Genomic DNA, 18,175 nt, shown 5'->3' with positions numbered 1-18,175 from the left:
ATTGTCTGATGACCTGAGGGCCACATTATCAACATTCATGTCAGGATTTAGAAAAATGACAGATCTGAGCATTAATACAGGCAAGAACAATGAATTTGTGTTGTCATTTCATTTGTTTTTCTCTTGTTTTGCGCTTTCTGTCGTTGTCTTGAGTGTTTTTACTGTCGCAGTGTGTTTTTTTTTTTTAAAGTCATTTAGTGTATTTTTGGTTGTTTTGTGTGTTATGAGCCAATTTGTGTATTTTTGTAGTCATTTTGTGATTTTTTTTTTGTGGTGTTTGTTTTCTGTTTTTGTTGTAATATTTTGAAACATTTTGTGTTTTTTGTTTTGTTGCTGTTTTGTGTGTTTTTGGTGTCATTTTGATATTTAAGTGGTCTAGTCATCATTTTGGCTCATAATTAGAGCGAGGACCGCATGTGGCCCCCGGGCCACCAGTTGCCAATGTCTGCCATGGAGGAAGGCCCACTAAGCCTGGGTTTAATTCATGCATAGGTGGCAACCTTAACCCAACACACGCTTTCTGTCATCTTTGACACACACACATGCGGTCACGCCTGTGTGTGTTTGCTGGCTTTGCTGCAAAATGACATTAGTTCCACTGAGAGAACATGGTGTGTAGGAGGCAACCTGATCCTCTGTCCTTTTCTCTCCCTCTCTCTCTCTCACTCACAAAGGAACAGTTTCATTCTCTGTCGTAACACTCCTAAAAACTGTGTGTGTGTGTGTGTGTGTGTGTGTGGGTCACTGAGTGTGTGTTGACTGGATAGGGAGCAGGTAAAGGGGTTTTACAGGAAAACAGGAAGGTTCACAATCACATACTGTTTCATTTATTTAGAGTTTTTAATCATGTAAAGCACATTGAATTGTGTATGAAATGTGCTATACAAATACATTTGCCTTGCCTTGTAATAAATAAGTAATACATGATGTTTACACATGATTTTGTCTTATTTTTCACTCGCTGAATTTTAAATCTTACACAATGTGTTAAATCGGCAAGACTTCTTAAAACATAATTATGAACAAAATGGTATTATTTATGTTTTTAAGTAAAAAAACTCACTTGCAGTGTATTTAACAGAGAAATACAAGGATAGTTAGTTACCCATTGGGCAAAAACTGTTTGAGCATCAATAATAAAATGTAAAACATTGAGCCCAACTAGAAATGTGACGTTGTGTTTTGCTGATTGTGGCATAGCATCAGCATGTTAGCCACAGCTTATTCCTGGAAAAGAAAGTGGTTAAAAATTGGCCGTTTTCCCAATGTGTAACTACTAACCATCCTTGCATTTCTCTGTTAAATACAGTGTGAGATGAGTTTGTAATTGAAAACCATAAAGAATTGACAATTTATCACATTGTGTAAGATTTAAAACTTTGTGAGTGGAAAAGTAAGACAAAATCCTGTGTAAACATCATTTAATACTTATTTAGGATGAGATTTATTCCTTGCTCGATTACAGCAAATAGTTTTTTGAAAAGTAAAAGTAAAAAATGAATTTTGATGGCTCGACACTGAATGTCCCTGACATTATCACTTGGATGCTGGTAGTTATCTCATGAGTTTAAAGTCTTGTTTCCTTCTAATCTCAGTTTCTGTCCCAAACAAAGACATTTGCTCAGTTTAAATAGGAAGCAGGTGTTTTTCTTTGTGCGTTTTCAAGCTGAAGAAAAGGAACTAAATCAATTGATGAGTGATAAATGACACACAGAGGCCCACTCTTTGTGTCTCTCTGTGGCACATTTTGGCCGCGCACACTGGCTCCATCATCTCTGTGGCGTGTGTGTGTGTGTGCGCGCTCATGGGAAGGTGGGCTCCAGTCCTCCGTGCTATACCACGCCATAAGTCACTGTCAATGTGAGCAGTATTTGGATGAAGGGAAAGAAAAGGGGGGGGGGGCACTCTGTTCATGTGTGTGTTCGGACGGCTCAACTTTAACCTCTGCGCTCCGTTTGATGTTTTATAGAGACGAGCACCGACGGGATAGAGAGAGAGAGGGCCTCTGCCTGTCTTCTACTGTGACAGCTTTTAATGGAGCACACATAGTTTTAGTAACACGCACGCGCACACACAGTCTTGACATCGTCTTGACCTGGAATGTGGGAGAGGAATGTGAGACGGGGTATCAGTAAGGGAGATCAGATTTTTCTACCACGATCAAACATTTGTGTGTGTGTGTGTCTCTGTGATGTCCTGCCTGCTGCTTTCATGACATCATCACAAAAGCTTTTTCCCATATAACAATAGCGCATAACACTTTTTTTTTTTTTTTTTATAACAGCCCTCGATTTCAGAGGAAGATCTCAAACATCAATCTTTTTCCTGCCTTCTCTAAAGCAGCGACATAAGTCTTTCCTGTGAACAGCAGCAACAACGTTATGATTTATCAAAGCGGGCCGTGACGGCGAATACAAACCCGTGTGATAAACACAGATTGAAAGGATGGGAGCATGGGAGCTGTAAACCGCTGCTAATGTATTCCAAACAAAATCTTGTTTGAGCGAGTTCACCCCCCCACCCCACCCACCTCCTCACATAAACACACATGCATGCACAAGCGCACGCACACACACACACACATACAGCTGCTACCTATCAGCACCCTGCTCCCTCCAAGCCAGTAGCTGTTCCACTGTTTTGACTGTAACACTTCCTCTTCTTTCATTATTTGCTTCGGCCCTCTCCCAGTGTGTGTGTGTGTGTGTGTGTGTGTGTTTGCGTCTGTGTGTGAGATCTGTCATCTTTGTTGCGTTTTGTTTCTGTTCCACCTGTGCTAAGCTCCAGCTGCCATAGTTGACGTTTCATGTTTCAGGTAAGCACACACACATGTCCATGCACACACACACACACACACACACACAAACACTAACCATTCAAGTACTTTTAAAAAAATAAATCGTACTTTTGATGTTGTTATTGTGTTGCATGCCTATGTGTAAGTGTGTGCTCATACATATGTTTGTGTGTGTGGGTCTTTGTGGTCACAGTGTTGGCATGAGGGAGGACGTCTGGGTGAGATTTTAATTAAAGTTTGAGACAAAGAGGTCATAAGCCATACACCCCCGACGCACACACACACACACACACACACACACACACAATGAAATGTTTTCTCTCGTCCCCCCTCCTCTCTCTCATTCCATCCCCTCAGCTTGATGACTTTTCCATGAAAGGCTTTTTCATTAATCCTACCTCAGGGAACCGGTGCTCTCCAACCACACACGCATACACGTGCATACACACACATGCACAAACGCACACACACTTGCTTGGACAATACAAACACCCTCTTTGGGTCACTTTGATGTAGCAACACATTTGCAGACTAAACACAAAATTAAGATCCTCATTTTTTTTGCCCCTGAAACATACAGAGCTATGCACCTACATACACACACGCACGTGCACACACACAGAAGCCATTAATTAGTGTTTGCAAATAAACACTAGTAAGAAAAAGGGAAGTGGCTGCAGTAAAAAACTAACCACACTCTTTGGTGTGTGTGTATATTTTATTTCCCCTCCTGATGTACACTTTTGTGTTCAAACACAAGTGCCGGAGTTTGTTTGTCCTGTTCAACCTGGTTTTACCTTTGAGCTTGAGACCAGAAATACATTTACTGGTTTTGTTCAACTCATTGTGTTGCCCTTTAATAACACGTGTTAAACTCAGGGGCCAAATCCGGGCCCTTTAGAGCATTAAAATGACAGAAAACATGAATCATTGTGTAAAAATACCAAGTACATACCTCAGCCCTTCCAAATACATAAATTCAATGAATATCCAAACTATTTTCCAGGGCTCATAGTTTTCCCACATTTTTCTTCTCAAATTGTTGAAAAAAAACCTTTTATCTTTTCCAGAATTCTGCAAATTTCCCATAATTTTATAAAAATTGGTCACAAGCTCATGGAAATTTAAAGATTAGATATTGTCTGTAACTTCCATTACTTTATATATATTTATACGACAGAATAATGTTGAAATTGATCATTTTTCCGTCTAAAATTTGCAGCCCACTTGAGATCAAACTGGTCCGTATTTGGCCCTTGAAAATGCAAAAAAATATTGTTGGAATTTCAAAGCACCTCTACCTTCACAAAGCGCACACACACAAAACTTTACCCTTCAACTTCAACATTCTGTCTGTCTCTCATGTTGTAATGGTGCTGTCTGTCTGTATTCATATCTACCTCAGTGTCCTTCACGTGCAAGTGTCTGTGTGTGTGAGAGTGTGATATCTGATGTCAGCTGTCACATCCCAGTCGGTCTGGGCCCATAATAAGAGACAATAATAACAACTCATTAAAACCGAGGGCAGGAACTGTGGAGCTCATCGGCTCATCAAATTAACCTTTGAACACTTCATATACACACACACACACACACGCACGCACGCACACATTCTGGTCCATGCACCCCCGTCAACACACACACACACACACATGCTACCTGTTTTTCTCCCTCAGTTATACAATCTTGCACTCTGTCTTTTTTGTCTCTCTCCGTCTCCCCCTTCCTCCTCAGCCAGTGGGTGTGTCAACAGGGGATTGGTCCTTTCTGCTGGGTAATTGATGAATTATATGCAATATGCAAATAAGGCGCCATTAATCTCCTGACTGACAGCTTCGTTTATGGGGCCTTAATGACGGCTGGATTAGATTCTAATTAAAATCTGCTCAAAGACACCCCACGCTAGGAAGCTTCTGCTGCTTGTGTGTATCTCTACCTTCATTTTTTTTTTCTACTTGTTTCCACCTTTTTCCTAAACTCCCCTCCATCCATACGTTTTCTTTCATCTCTTTTCCTCAATTTACTCTGCTTAATCTTCGCTTTCATCTCATCCTTTGGACTTGAGTGTTATTTTCTTTTTCCTTATCGCCGTCCTATATCACATGTTCTGTCTTTTAATATCACACACACTCGCAGATAGGCCCACTTGCCCACAGACTCGTGTTATGTCAAGCTGCAATGAAAGAAGATGAGCAACGCTGGTTGTCATTAAGTCTGATGTGCCCCGTGTCATTTCCCCTGTCAGGACATTCACACCATTTAGTCAGAGCCAAAGTGATGTCTGACAGCCTTTCTCATACTTCCTCCTCCTGCAGGATTGATTGAGCATGCCTGGCTCAATGCACACACACACACACACACACACACACACACACACACACGTATGCATTTGTGACGTGGCGGGAAAAAGAGGAATGAGTGGCCAAATGAGGAGTGAATTGTAAAGGGAAGGAGGGAAGCAAACACATTTAATAAGCAAACAAAGGAGTGAGTAAGCTAAACAGTAATGAGGTGCTTTATTGATGCCACAGGGAAACTCTTTTTCTGCTTGCTCGTATCCACAGGGAGGTCAGATTTGCAGTACAGCAGCCCTTCCTGCAACCACTCAGGTTTCAGTGTCTTTGTTTCAGCAGGTTTACAGACTTAAAGGACACACTTTCTCTATCCGGGGCCAGTGTGGGCCACCCATCTCAGCCTCAGCGTGAAGAAGTGATTGACCTGCAGGGGTTGAAGTATTAAAACTTCCCTAATGACTAATGTTGAGGGCCTGTTTTTCTCCACCAACAGTTCGAGGCCTGGACGGCCGCCCAAGAGGCTGCAGAGTGTGACAGAGGGCGGGACCCACCACATGCTGTCTCATAGTGGGCTGATGCATGCTGGGATCATGCCGTCTGCAGGTAACCACACATACATAGAGCAGGGATGGGCAACTTTGACAAAAATGTGATCCAAGGGCTACAATATAGGATTCATCTCAGCATTAGCATAAGGACCAATCTGAAGATTAATGCAGTGAACGATAACTGTTTGTTTTTGTTGTTATTTGGCATATTCTTCTCTCATTTTGAGTTTGAATCTGTATATTATTGGAGTTATTTGCATTCGTTTGGTCATTTTGCAAGTTTTTCTTTGTCATTTTGTGTATTGTTGGTTGTTGTTTTGTATGTTACGAGTCATTTTTTGTATTTTTGGAGTAATTTTTTTTCTCAATTTGTTTATTTTCCTCGTCTTCTGAGTTTTTGAGTACATTTGTGTATTTTTGTTGCATTTTTGTGCAGTCTTGTTATTTTGTATGTTTTTGAGTAATTTTGTATGTTTTTGAGTAATTTTGTGTATTTTTAAAAATGGTTTTATTATCATTTTGTGCGTTTGGGGGCCACATAAATTTAAACCAAGGGCCGCCAGTTGCCCATGTCTAACACGTTTGTAGTTAGTTAGTGTTCACAAGTAAACTATGTGCATTTTTTACCTTAAAGTAACAAGTCAAACAGAAATTTTCATAGCTTTGATTTGACTTTTTTTTTTTTAATTATTATTAAAGTCCAAATTTGACGTTCTTCCTGTTTCATAGGCCAGAACTGTCCTACTATTCTAAAATTCATACATTCTTAACATTATCAGCACAGGCCAAATGAAGTCCTGCAGGAGAAAGTGCAGTTGTCCATTCAGTGAATTATGAGCTGCTTGTTGAATAGAAGCTTTGAGAGGCCGTCACAAAATCAAAAACATGTGCAGTTGTAATGAATCAGTCAATGTCACACCAGAGCCTTTGAAGATGTGACTCCGGAAACATAAAGCCGTAACTTTCAAAACAACCAGATTAAGACGGGGATTGATTTAAAACTGTTGGTTATCTTTGTGTCCGTATGGGGGAAAGATTGGAAGTAGGTAAATATAGTTCTACAAATATTGAAATGTTATAAATAAATTGACTGACCAAAAATGTATTTATATACACAAAAAAAAAGCAAGAGATGTTTTATACTTTTTTAATTTTTAAATTGACCCCATTTTGTTATAAAATTATCTCTTTATTTTTACTGCATTTTACTGTAAGTAGGTTGATACTTGACAAAGTGAAAGTATAGAATACAGTTGTATAAGATGTGTTGTGTTGTTTTAATTAAAAAAAAGACAAAAAATTATAATTAAAACAGTTCAAAAATGTTTTTTAATTTTTCATACATTTCAGGTGACCCCATTTAAACTCCAGGCGACCCCAAGGTTGAGAAACTATGACATATACCTTCGGTAATGCAGACAAATGGAAGATTTTAATTTTAATTTAATTTTAATGAGCATCATTCACTTTGAACGTTTGTTAAAAATTTGGTAATTTTGTTTTAACTAGGGTTAGCAACAATAACAACAAATAAACTTTATGTCCGTTGTGGAAAAGTAGTGTTGATACCAGTTGGAATACAAAAACATAGACTTTTTTTTTAAACCATCTCTTTATTGTCTTTTATAGGAAAGCAAAGACAATGTACACAATACACACGTGATAAAAGCCAAAAAGCATCAAAAGAACAAAAAGACAATAACAGCAGCCATACTTTACATTCAAATCTGTTCATCAGTCCAAACCGCATTTTGTGTCATTGCTCTCCAGGAAGTTGTAGAAAATAGTCCAAATATACATTTTTAGAGTGGAGATGGAACATTTTGAATATTTTTTCTAAATTCATACCCCAATTGTTGAACTCCAAGAGTTAAAAAATTATGTGACAAAAAGCCACGAGAGGTTTGAAGCATGAACAGGTTTACAATGACAGCCTTTGATTGGGGGAAACTCTGAAATGTCTCGTACCAGCACTATTCATCAATTGTGTAAGGAGGTGGAGTTTTGTGTCTGTGTGTGTGTGTTGAATAATATAATTAGCATGTACACTGTAAAGAGCTGATTACAAACACTTTTTGGTCTTATAAATCTATAAGCCTACAAAGTAAGGCTAATCATCTTTAGACGTGTCAAACTCCTGTGAATTCCTAAAAATATTGATTTTAGTTTGGAAGCTCCGGGGTCAAATAAAGACCCTAATCTATAGTTAGCCTGTTTAAGGCCCAGTGCTTTTTGGTAGGGTGACTGTATTTTGATTTCCAAAAAAGAGGACACTTGGCCAACCTCAACATGCTTAAAGTACTCAACATTTTTTTAAATCTAACAGTACCTTGTAACGGCAAAATACAATATAATGAATAAACATATTATTGTCAATAAGGTTTAAGAAACAATCTCTCTTTATAACAAAGACTTTAATTACTTGTGACTCAAGTCAATCACCTTTATTATGCATTTTAACAATCTGTCTCTGAAATATCTCATATAAACCTTCTTAAAATCTCTCAGTCATTGAATCAATGATAAAGTTTGCCTCCGAGACATCAAAACAATAACAAAAAACCTCAAGGCTTACAGAACAGTAAATAATCATTAATTACACACTTTAATAAATTACCTTTTCAATTAAATCCACTGTTATTTGGTCTCTTTTAATCTCTCTTTCTCTTGGATTTTGGTCCTATTTCTCTTTTCCTCGTGTATGACGATTTTGTCAAAACAAAGCGGCATATTTAATGATTCCGTGAGTAAAATTACCGTAATGACACAATGTTGGCTGTAAAGAGCAACTCCTTAGCTTTCAGAAACTGTCATTTATATTAACGTGTTCCCCGAGATCCGTCCAGGGTCCCTGGGAAACCCAAACAATTTCATTAATTTTGTAAAATATCCCTGGACAGCCCAGACAAGATGTGAAAAGAGGACATGTCCCGGTAAAACCACACCTATGGTCACCCTATTTTTGGTAAAAAGCAGTTTTCAAATACATCAATATACGTTGTGTTTGAAGTTTTGCTTTCATCTGTTTCAGAGAACAGCTTCAGTCAAATCCCAGCTAAAGGCCACACAACTGTGGCTTGTTTCAGTCACTAACAGTCTTGTGTTTGAGTCCTGTGTGTGTGTGTGTACATGTGTGTTTAGCACAGAGAAAAGTAGAAAAGTAATTGTTGGCACCTCACTGCTCTCAAAGTTGCCCTTGGCTTTGTGCTTTCCACTGTGCAACCTGATCTTTTCATTCCCCCCACCTCAAAAGAAGCCATTTTCCATTAGCCTCCGCTTCCTCTCACTGTTCAAAAGGTGCTCAAGTGTGCATGTGTGTGTTACGTCTGTGTGACTTGTTCAAGAGCATCTTTCTCAGTGGGAAAAGAGTCTTTTTTTTTCCACCAAAGGAGAGGGCACGGCGGCAATGTCAGCGCTACTGATTAGAACTGGCCACATGAGAGGCAAGAAGGAGACAGAGAGAGGGAGGACATTTGAGCGTAAAAGGCTGAAAAGGAAAAGAAAACCTTTGATGTGATTCTCCTTAGTCTCTCACTTCTCTCACACACACACACACACACACACGCAACGCAGTGGCTTATGTCCTGCTGTGATGCTGACATTTGAAAAGGTAAAGTAAGGGGAGAGGATGGTAGGGAAGGAGAAGAAGAGGGCAAGGGAATCAGAAGAAGAAGAGCGACTGTTTGTTTTAGTTGTGTGCATCTTAGTCAGAAAAATAGTCAGCGCGTCAGTGTGTTGCAGTCGTTTCAATGTATCCACGATCAGGAAATTAAGACTTATGGCTTGTTTGTATTCCCTCCGTCGTGTTTGTACAGTTGTGTGGTTTACTCAAACTTTAATAATTGACTTTGTTTGCCTGCATTAGAGCGAGATATATTCAATTTTCTATTCGAAAGCTGCTCTATGGGTCAAACAATGTTCTGGGGTTCAAAAATACAAAATAAAACACCTGGTTGCTCTCCGTTACATATTATATTAACTCTCCTGTTATCCTTGCAGTCAATTTGACCCCATTCAATGTTTATCATTCAAAATACAACAGTTAAGAACTTAAGATCTAAAAACCCTTGGTTGAATGAATGAAACTCGGTAATACACAACAGCAGGAAGATGTAGCCATTACGACTGCTGCTGAGATTTGGTGATATTTTATTTATTTTATTTATTCAGTTCATTTCCGACATGGTTGCATTCACAGAAATTCATTTGACATTCAGAGCAAAATCACATCATTGTTTTTTTTTTTTTTTTTTCATGCCGGAAAGGGCGACGGAAAAAAGCATTATGCTTATCTAGATCCGTCCCCTAATTTGAACACAGATAATTTTACATCCAACCTCGTTTCTTTAAATGTATAAATAAATGTAATAAATTAGAAAACAAAGAAATAAGGAGTTCAATCATAGGACGTTGATGTAGGACGGAGTCGTCTCACGGAGGGAGGTGGAGTATCCCAGAATCCACTGGGGTTGACTTCTTTTTCTTCATAAATGAATGGGTAGATACACTTCCAGCCAGGTGTCCGTTTGTCCGTCTTCAGAACATTGCTTTTGTTTGCAGGAACACTCTGCCGTCTGAAATCAACACCCAAACACAGTTTGATGAAAGATGACACGAGTTGCAACAAAGAACCTTAAAAATGTCCTGAAACATTTTGTCTGAATAAACAAAACCTCATCTCAACATATTAAAGCACCTTAGCTTGATTATTCAGTGTATATCCATTTAACCCTCCTATTATCCTTGGGGTGAACTTATATTTTTTGTTTCATATTTCATGACTTTTCCTAATTTGATGGGTACAATTGATGAAGCATAACATTATCCATGATGATATGATGATTTTCAATGTGCTGAATGTATATTGCAGGCATTGGTGTTCCTCTGGGGTCAATTTGACCCCAATGGTAAAATGCGTTAGTAATATTTGAGGATAATAGGAGGGTTAAAAATAAAAAGTGCACAACTTCAATGAAAGAGCATATGTACTTTTTGTTTGTATTGCTGATAAATAAAGAAGCTGTTTGTGGGTGAGAGGTGGAGCCTGTGCAGAGGTAAAAGTAACAATTACAGATACTCACATTACTGTAATTGAGTTGCTTTTATGGGTACTTGTACTTTGTTGAATATATTTCTAAATCTAATTTTACTTGTACTTAAGTAAGTTTTAAAACCAATACCGTAATTTGTTTCATTTCTACACCCAACTGTTACTGAGTACATTTTTATTTTTTGTGAATATTTTTTTATATCTGGCACATTGAACATAATCCATATGTTCTTAGTCGTGGTATTTCTGACCAATGCCCAGCTACTTTCTTGGGTTCAGCTAAATTTGCATGGCACTGTTTTAGAGTTCATAAATGTAGCTATACTTAGAGCCTGATAATTATTTTTATTTTGAATTGAATTCATTGGTATTATTATTTTATTTAAAAAAGAATTGTGCATTTTGACAAACCTTTTATTTCATACAGATGGCTTTGTGGAAAATAAATTAAGTTCCATTTGTGCAAGATGTTGTTTCTTCTTTTTAAGTTTATACACGAGATGTTTACTGTATGCAAGGGAACCATGGAAAGATTTATTACCAAAACTAAATCTGGGGGGCAAAAGTAATTAGTAACTTTTACTTTGAGTACTATTTAATTGAGCTACTTTTTACTTGTACTTGAGTATTTTATGCATGACTTACTTGTACTTGAGTAGATATATCAGTACTCTTCTGAGCGTGTGCCAGGGCCGGGTGTCACCCCGTGTGCCGGGCTGTGGGATGTGATATCACTGTGTGGGAGAGATGGATGTCTGGGCTTGTTCCTATCACTGCTGATTCACCGACAGGCTAAATGGCCAGTGCAGCGGTGCAGTCAAAATGAATGGCTGGCCTCTGTCTTCCCATGACAACCTCCTGCCTGCCCACTGCTCTAATCCTCCACCGGGAGCCATTGATCTGACTCTTATTGATTCCTCCTTTTTTCTTTCCTTCTGTCCCTCCATTTCCTCCTCCATATATTTGTCTTCTTCTTCTTCTTCTCTCACAGATCTCTCAGCTCTCGCAAAAAAGATTAAGCTGGAAGCACTGGCCAGTTACCACAGTAACCAGCAGCATGGGAGGCCCAATGGAGAGAATGGTGACCACAGCCCAGCACTAGGTGAGCTTCATGAAACACTTCCCACCTGAGATGTCAACACGGTTCACCTTCAGTAGGCTTTGAAACCAGGAAGTGACATCACTTGTTTTTAACCAACTAGTACAGTGCCCATTGGAAGTATGTATTCATATAGTGGGAGCTTAAGTAGAGTTGCCAATTATGGGCAAATGAGTGTACTCTGTACTCTGTAGTGTTATAAAGGGGTTTATTTACGGGTACAAAGTAAAATAAAGTGTGATTTCTCTGGTTTAATTCTATGGGACATGCGCATGATAATTTACTCATTTAGTATATTTTTATTATAAATACCTTACTTGTGGTGAGGGCGTGGTTTGAGATGCGTTTGTGTGCGTGCGTGCGTGAGTGTGTGAGATTCGCTACCTGTCCTCTTGGTTGCCGTGTGGGACTGTCTTCATCTCCTCCGTGGGTTCTCTCTCACACACACGCACACGCATCAGCCGCGAGACACTGTGTTGGGGAGAAATTCACCCCACAAACACACACACCCACACAGAACTTCCTTGCTTTTATAGAGAGAGTTAGTAACCAGAAAACAAAGGAGAGGTAAATTTGACCAATCAATCATAAGCCACTTTAACAATTACATAAATGTTGCAATTAGCAGAGTGTAGGAATATGACATTTAATATTCATTTCCACCTATGTCTTGTTTGTATTGATTTTTGCTGTAATGATCAGACACGTCTATAAAAACAAAGCTGATAAACAACTTTAAACAGTACATTGCCGTATCGTGTTATTGTAATTAGGCTGGTAAGTAACGATCCATCAATCTGGATCGATATATCAATTGGTTAATAAGCAATGATCTCATGAAATCGATTGAAACTCAAACCATCGATCAACATTGTCAGTGTAGGACAGCACAGGTCTTTTTTTTTTAAAATTTTTGTTGAAAAGAACGATTTTCACTTAAACGTGTAAAACGTTTCAGTAATAAAATTGTCAAAACATATAAAATGGATTGTTTTTCTTTCTAGCTTTGGGCGAATCTAAGTGATTGTGTTATCATATCGTATTGTCATGAAAATAGTGATTTTCTTTCTTTTTATATTTTTTCTCTTTTTTCCTTATTTTTTTAGTTTCTCATTATTTTTTCTTCTTTTGAAATAAAAGAAAAGAAAGTGGTGATTTATGCCGTTAATTGTAGTTTGTAGCAGAATCAATTCTGTAACTCATGCTTCATGTGACCATCATATCTTCTTACAATATAGTTTTAAAGGTATGGGTCGACACTTGAAGACATAAGTAATGATTGTGTTTTCATTTAACGAAGCAGATCCTAATATTTGCAGTAAATTACTTTTAAAATCTCTATTATTGTTAGATCATAAATGACTAGTACAAGACTTGTTTCCAGGTTTGCCTTTTACTCTCATAGCATTGGAAAAAAAAAAGAATCACTTAATTTTCACATCACTGCACTAATTCTTGGCTTTCTGTGAAGAAAAAAAAATGAAGCATCACTGGACAAGAGGTAGCACACCGGGATGATAGAGAGATGAATAAGATGAGCGGCTGAAGCCAAATCAATAGTCGTCTCTCTAATTCACTATCCTGAATGCAAACGACAAACGGGGGACAATCGATGGCAGGATGGGCACACACACGCACAGACACACACACACACACACAAACGAGTGGGACACACCGCCCCCAATGTTAAAGCGACATCACAGTGTTTAGACAGATGACAGGGCTTATTGAGGTCTGTGTGGAATACGCTATCAACCTGGAACACGTGTCGTGCGCACTTAGCATGAGGAGCACACGGTAGCTAAGGCGTTTCTTCTGCATTTACACGCTGTAAATCACATGTCTTAAACTCAAGGCCTGGGGGCCAAATCTGGCCCTTTGGAGCCTCAAATTCGGGCCGCATGAAAAAGTAACAATGACAGAGAAAACATGAATCATTGTGTAAATTAAACTCTACACAATATTTGCAGGGACTCGCAGTTTTTCCAATTTTTTTCCACAGTTTTTCATTTTTAATGTTAAACTGTTGAAAAAAAGTTTGAATTCTTACATTTTTTTTTTCAAATTTTCCTCAAATTATTATATAATATTTTCTGTAATTAAATATAAAATCATCACACATTTAAAGTGAAGGCCCTGTTGGGACTTATATCTGTCACTTATGGCTTAAATATTTTCATTTCCTTACATATTTAGTATTTTACGTATACGTAAGAGTGTAAACTGTGACACAATAATGTTTAAATTACTCGTTTTCCCATGTAAAATCTGTGGCCCTCTTGAAATCAAACTGCTCCGTATTTGTCCTCTGAACTAAAATGTGTTTGACACCCCTGCTGTAAATGCTATTTTATGCTTCAATCTGTAAACCTTTCCAGTACACGCTGCATTTTTAAAGTTTTGAATACGAACTATTATGACTGCCAGCATCTGTGCGCAGTTTGGTGTATATGGTTAGCACCAGCCATTATAAACCTGTAAAGCTTAATCACTGTTAATGACAGAGTCAAGTGGAAACACACACACACACACACACACACACAGCACAGACATACAGACACGCATAAACAGACTGTGCTTTTTTTGTTGTTTTTTTTCCATACAGCCACCCACGGCCTTATGGGAAGGATAGGCCCCTACCAGAGCTTTAACCACTACAAAGGCAATCTCAGATTACACACACGTACACACACACTCACAAATGCTGAGTGTGACACCTTATGGGCCGCGGAAGAGCGGGGAGCAGCCATTTCTGTATTTAACAAGATCTTCTGGGAAATTTACAGTAACTGTTTGTTTACAGTAATGGTTTGTTTGGATAAACATAAGAGCGGCACTTTGACTTTTGATGTTTTTTAATGAAACATAAGAGAAAGTGATGGGAGGGCAGAGAACCCCGAAGAGAGGGGGGAGAGGGAGGAGAGGGAGGGGGGCAACCCCAGTTAAGAAGAAAAAGAGAAGGAGAGTGAAAATGAAATTACAGAGGAATGGGGGGGGGGGGGAAGTGGAGGAGGCGACAAAAGTGGAGCACTGGTTTCTAACCACGGCTTAATATTTGGAGTTGGCTGTGGGTTGATTATCGGAGCATCTGGTTATTTAGCTCCATTCAGTCAGATCTTTTGTTTGGATTGGTTGGTGCTTTGGGCAAGTGAGAGACTAATCTGCCAAATGCACAAAGCACTGCACATATGTCCAGCGAGTGCGACTCATAAAGTCAACGCTTCGCCCTTTTACTCCTCTTTCTTCTTTTTTCTTCCTTTATTTCACTTCTCTTTGGTGAGCTTTGTTGTTGCCACTCTCTACATGTATTATTTGTGACAATTGTGCCGAATAGAGTCCAACATTTCCATTCTTTGTGTTTATAATTACCCAGCGTGCATTGCTGGCCCAGCCCCAGGACTGCCATCAGCTTCTTTTGTTCCACTTCCTCCCTGTGTTTCTTTTGTTTTTGTTTTTCCTTTTATTAAATGATAAATATTTATGTCATTTTCTTCATAGCCCCCCCCCCCCCTTCTACCGCAGGACCATTTGTCTCAAGAATAGAGGGACTACAACAACCCACTAGGGTGCTATTGGGAGGAAGGATTTTCTTTTTAAGGGAGTGGAAGCTTGTCTGTAAGAGAAAAACAACAGATTGGCCAAAATAATAAGAGTTCACTTTGAACATAAGAAAATTGTATTAAAATCACAGCAACATTGTAGATGATCATTACTATTACTTAGCGTAATTCCAGCTAAAATGTAAAAATCACATCTTTATCCTTGTTAGTTTGTCCCTGTCCCCCTGCTTTTTGCTTCCACTCTTTTCATGCGCTCATCGTTTTGCACACTGCTGAATGCATTTCTAGTTAACTTTCAGAACAGAGCACTCATCCACATAATACTTACAGAACAGAAATTGATATGAGTGCCGGTACAGTAATCGGAGAAACTTTGTAGCTTCAGCTCAGTAAACAGTGAAGTAAGGCATAAATGGCAGTGACAGATAAATAAATACTTGCTGAAAAAGGAACGAGATGACATCTTCATGCTAGAAAACGTGTAAATTTAGTTTGAAACCTTTGCAAATGTTTAATTTTTTCAATGCCCACGATTATATTGTGTTTTTTTTTCATTCGGAATTAGTTATTCCATATGAAATTATTCGGAATTAAAGTGTTCTGCTTCATGTTTACATGGAAATAGTAATTCCGAATTGAGGTTTACCTGGAAAACAGGTTTATTTAATTCCACTTTAAATCATGGGGTTGGGATTCTGATTGGACAGGGGGGCGAGCATGACGTATTTACGTCTACTGGGGAAAAAACGCAACAAACCCTTTTCTTTTCGGCTACAACATAGAAGACCACATTATCAGAACTGGTTTCACTTTTATTTTGATTGTAGTTTTGAAGCATGAGAATGTGCAGAACAACCTGAATTAACTTTAAGAATAACTAAGAGTTTACAAGATCAAGAGATTACTTAATTTGCAATTAAAATCGGAATGAACATTTAGGTTTAATTCGGAATTAAGTATTTACAGGCCAGTTTAAAGGGGATTAAACTTTTATTCTGAATTAAAGGGGAATTAATTCATGTAAACGTGGCCAATGTCTCGTAGCAGTTTGCTTCTTGTCTCACTTGCACATATACAGTACATTACTCACAACTTCAGCTATTTTTGTAAGTTGTTTTGCCTTTCTTTCTTTTCATAAGGGTTCATGTTTAGTTGCCTTCTCCAGTTTCCTTTTTCTCTCTTTGTATGTAAGCCCTGTGATGGAATGATTACGTTTCGTGTTACCCTGATCTGATCTGATCTGCACAGCCCTTAAACTCTAATCTCGATGACACTTCAACAGCAAATAGACAGCATAGTTTAAATGCCATGAGTTGTGAATGATGAAAATCTTTCCATGTATTTTGCTACTACAGCATATATTGAGTTTGCACATGGATGTGACCTTTGAACAATACAAGTCGACTTTCTTCTACAACAGACCTACTTACTTGTCTGTTTTTGCCCCCCCCCCCCCCCCCATTCTTATCTTCCCAACGTTATCACAGTGCTGGATCAGCTGCCCTTCATGATGATGTCACATCCTCTCATACCTGCCAGCCTCGGGCCTGCCTCCGTTTCCTTGGCGATGGGCCAGATGAACCGATTGAGCACGCTGGCCAACATGGCCAATGTGGCTCAGCTCCACGCCGCCAACCCCCCAGCCAGGGCGCCCTCCTCCGTCATTAAGGTAAACTTCACCCTTAGTCATTTATCATTCTGCTGAATGAGCTTTACAGATAGAGCTCATGTACAATTACACATGCATATACATTTAAGAAAACACAAAAACAAATCATAAAATGTGAATTTTCACTGTAATTCACAACATATTTCCAGTTACAGTGAATTATTGTATCTTTTTATTCAGAAATACATGTCATAGTTGAAATTATTTTTTATTGAATTTTTTTTATTATTTGTTATTTTATTTTAGTTTTTTTCCCCTTAATTGTTCTTTCTGTATTTGTATTTAGCTTTATTGTTTGCTTGCTCTTTGTGTCTTTGGCTGCTGTAACGTGTGAATTTACCCACTTTGCGATAAAATAAAGTATAATCTAATCTAATAAAGTCAGACATTGTGGACAACTTAATAGAAAATTAAAAATGTTTTACAAAAGAACCCTGCCCTCCTCAGTGGTAGGAAGGTGTATAATTTTGCCCGTGGTCATAACTTTAATGGTAGACTATTGTTTTTAAAATGTTGGACCGGATCCCAGAGATGGTTTACGAGCTTACTGAAAAGAAAGCCTGTAAACAGTTTTCCTGTAAACATCAAAGAATGCCATAGTTGGTTTACAAGCTGTTCAACGTCCTCCAGGATTCATCTTCAGTTTGTTCACATGTCGTGGTTTTAATTGATGTTGACGCTGTGTCCTCCTCAGCTATCACAAGATAATTATATATGTATATGTGATCATCTAATATTATATCTAATATTGAGATCAGAAATTGACAAATGTGTAACAATTACGATCTCTGAAAAGGTTGGCGTAAACCACTTCGTCAATGTAGAAAAGAGTGAAGTTGGTTTAAATAACACACTTTATTATAGCTATTTTTGGTACCTTGCTAACACAGGAACACGTTAGCTTACATGTGTTTATTGTCACCTTGTAATATTAAAATCAAATGTAAATAAGTTATAAATTAAAGTTTCTGTCACCTGACCACACGTGTCTACGTAGATGAAAGAAGTTTATTTTGTGTTTGTTTGTTAGGAGCGCATGTGTGACAGCCCGTCTCCTTCTCCTTCACTGGAGGAAGCTCCGCTGTCGTCCAATCACAGCAGCAGTGCCTCAAGTTCACCATCTCACACGGAACGTGCTGCAGAAACCACACGTATGTA

At 38.4% G+C, this 18,175-nt stretch overlaps 1 protein-coding gene across 3 annotated transcripts in view; it reads left to right on the top strand.

Moving 5' to 3' along the window:
• dachc (dachshund c) overlaps positions 1 to 18,175 on the top strand; it is a 31,308-nt gene that overhangs the window by 3,338 nt on the left and 9,795 nt on the right. For all 3 annotated transcript variants that reach the window (XM_028469607.1, XM_028469608.1, XM_028469606.1), the window contains exons 2-5: positions 5,585 to 5,694; positions 11,681 to 11,791; positions 16,836 to 17,017; positions 18,048 to 18,168. In XM_028469607.1, coding sequence (XP_028325408.1) covers positions 5,585 to 5,694; positions 11,681 to 11,791; positions 16,836 to 17,017; positions 18,048 to 18,168 — 524 coding nt within the window. The remainder of the gene's footprint in view (positions 1 to 5,584; positions 5,695 to 11,680; positions 11,792 to 16,835; positions 17,018 to 18,047; positions 18,169 to 18,175) is intronic.

The sequence above is a fragment of the Gouania willdenowi genome, chromosome 15 (genome assembly GCF_900634775.1).
Source record: "Gouania willdenowi chromosome 15, fGouWil2.1, whole genome shotgun sequence".
Taxonomy (NCBI): domain Eukaryota; kingdom Metazoa; phylum Chordata; class Actinopteri; order Blenniiformes; family Gobiesocidae; genus Gouania; species Gouania willdenowi.
Note: the sequence above shows the minus strand (reverse complement) of the source record. Positions and strands in the feature narration are given on the sequence as shown.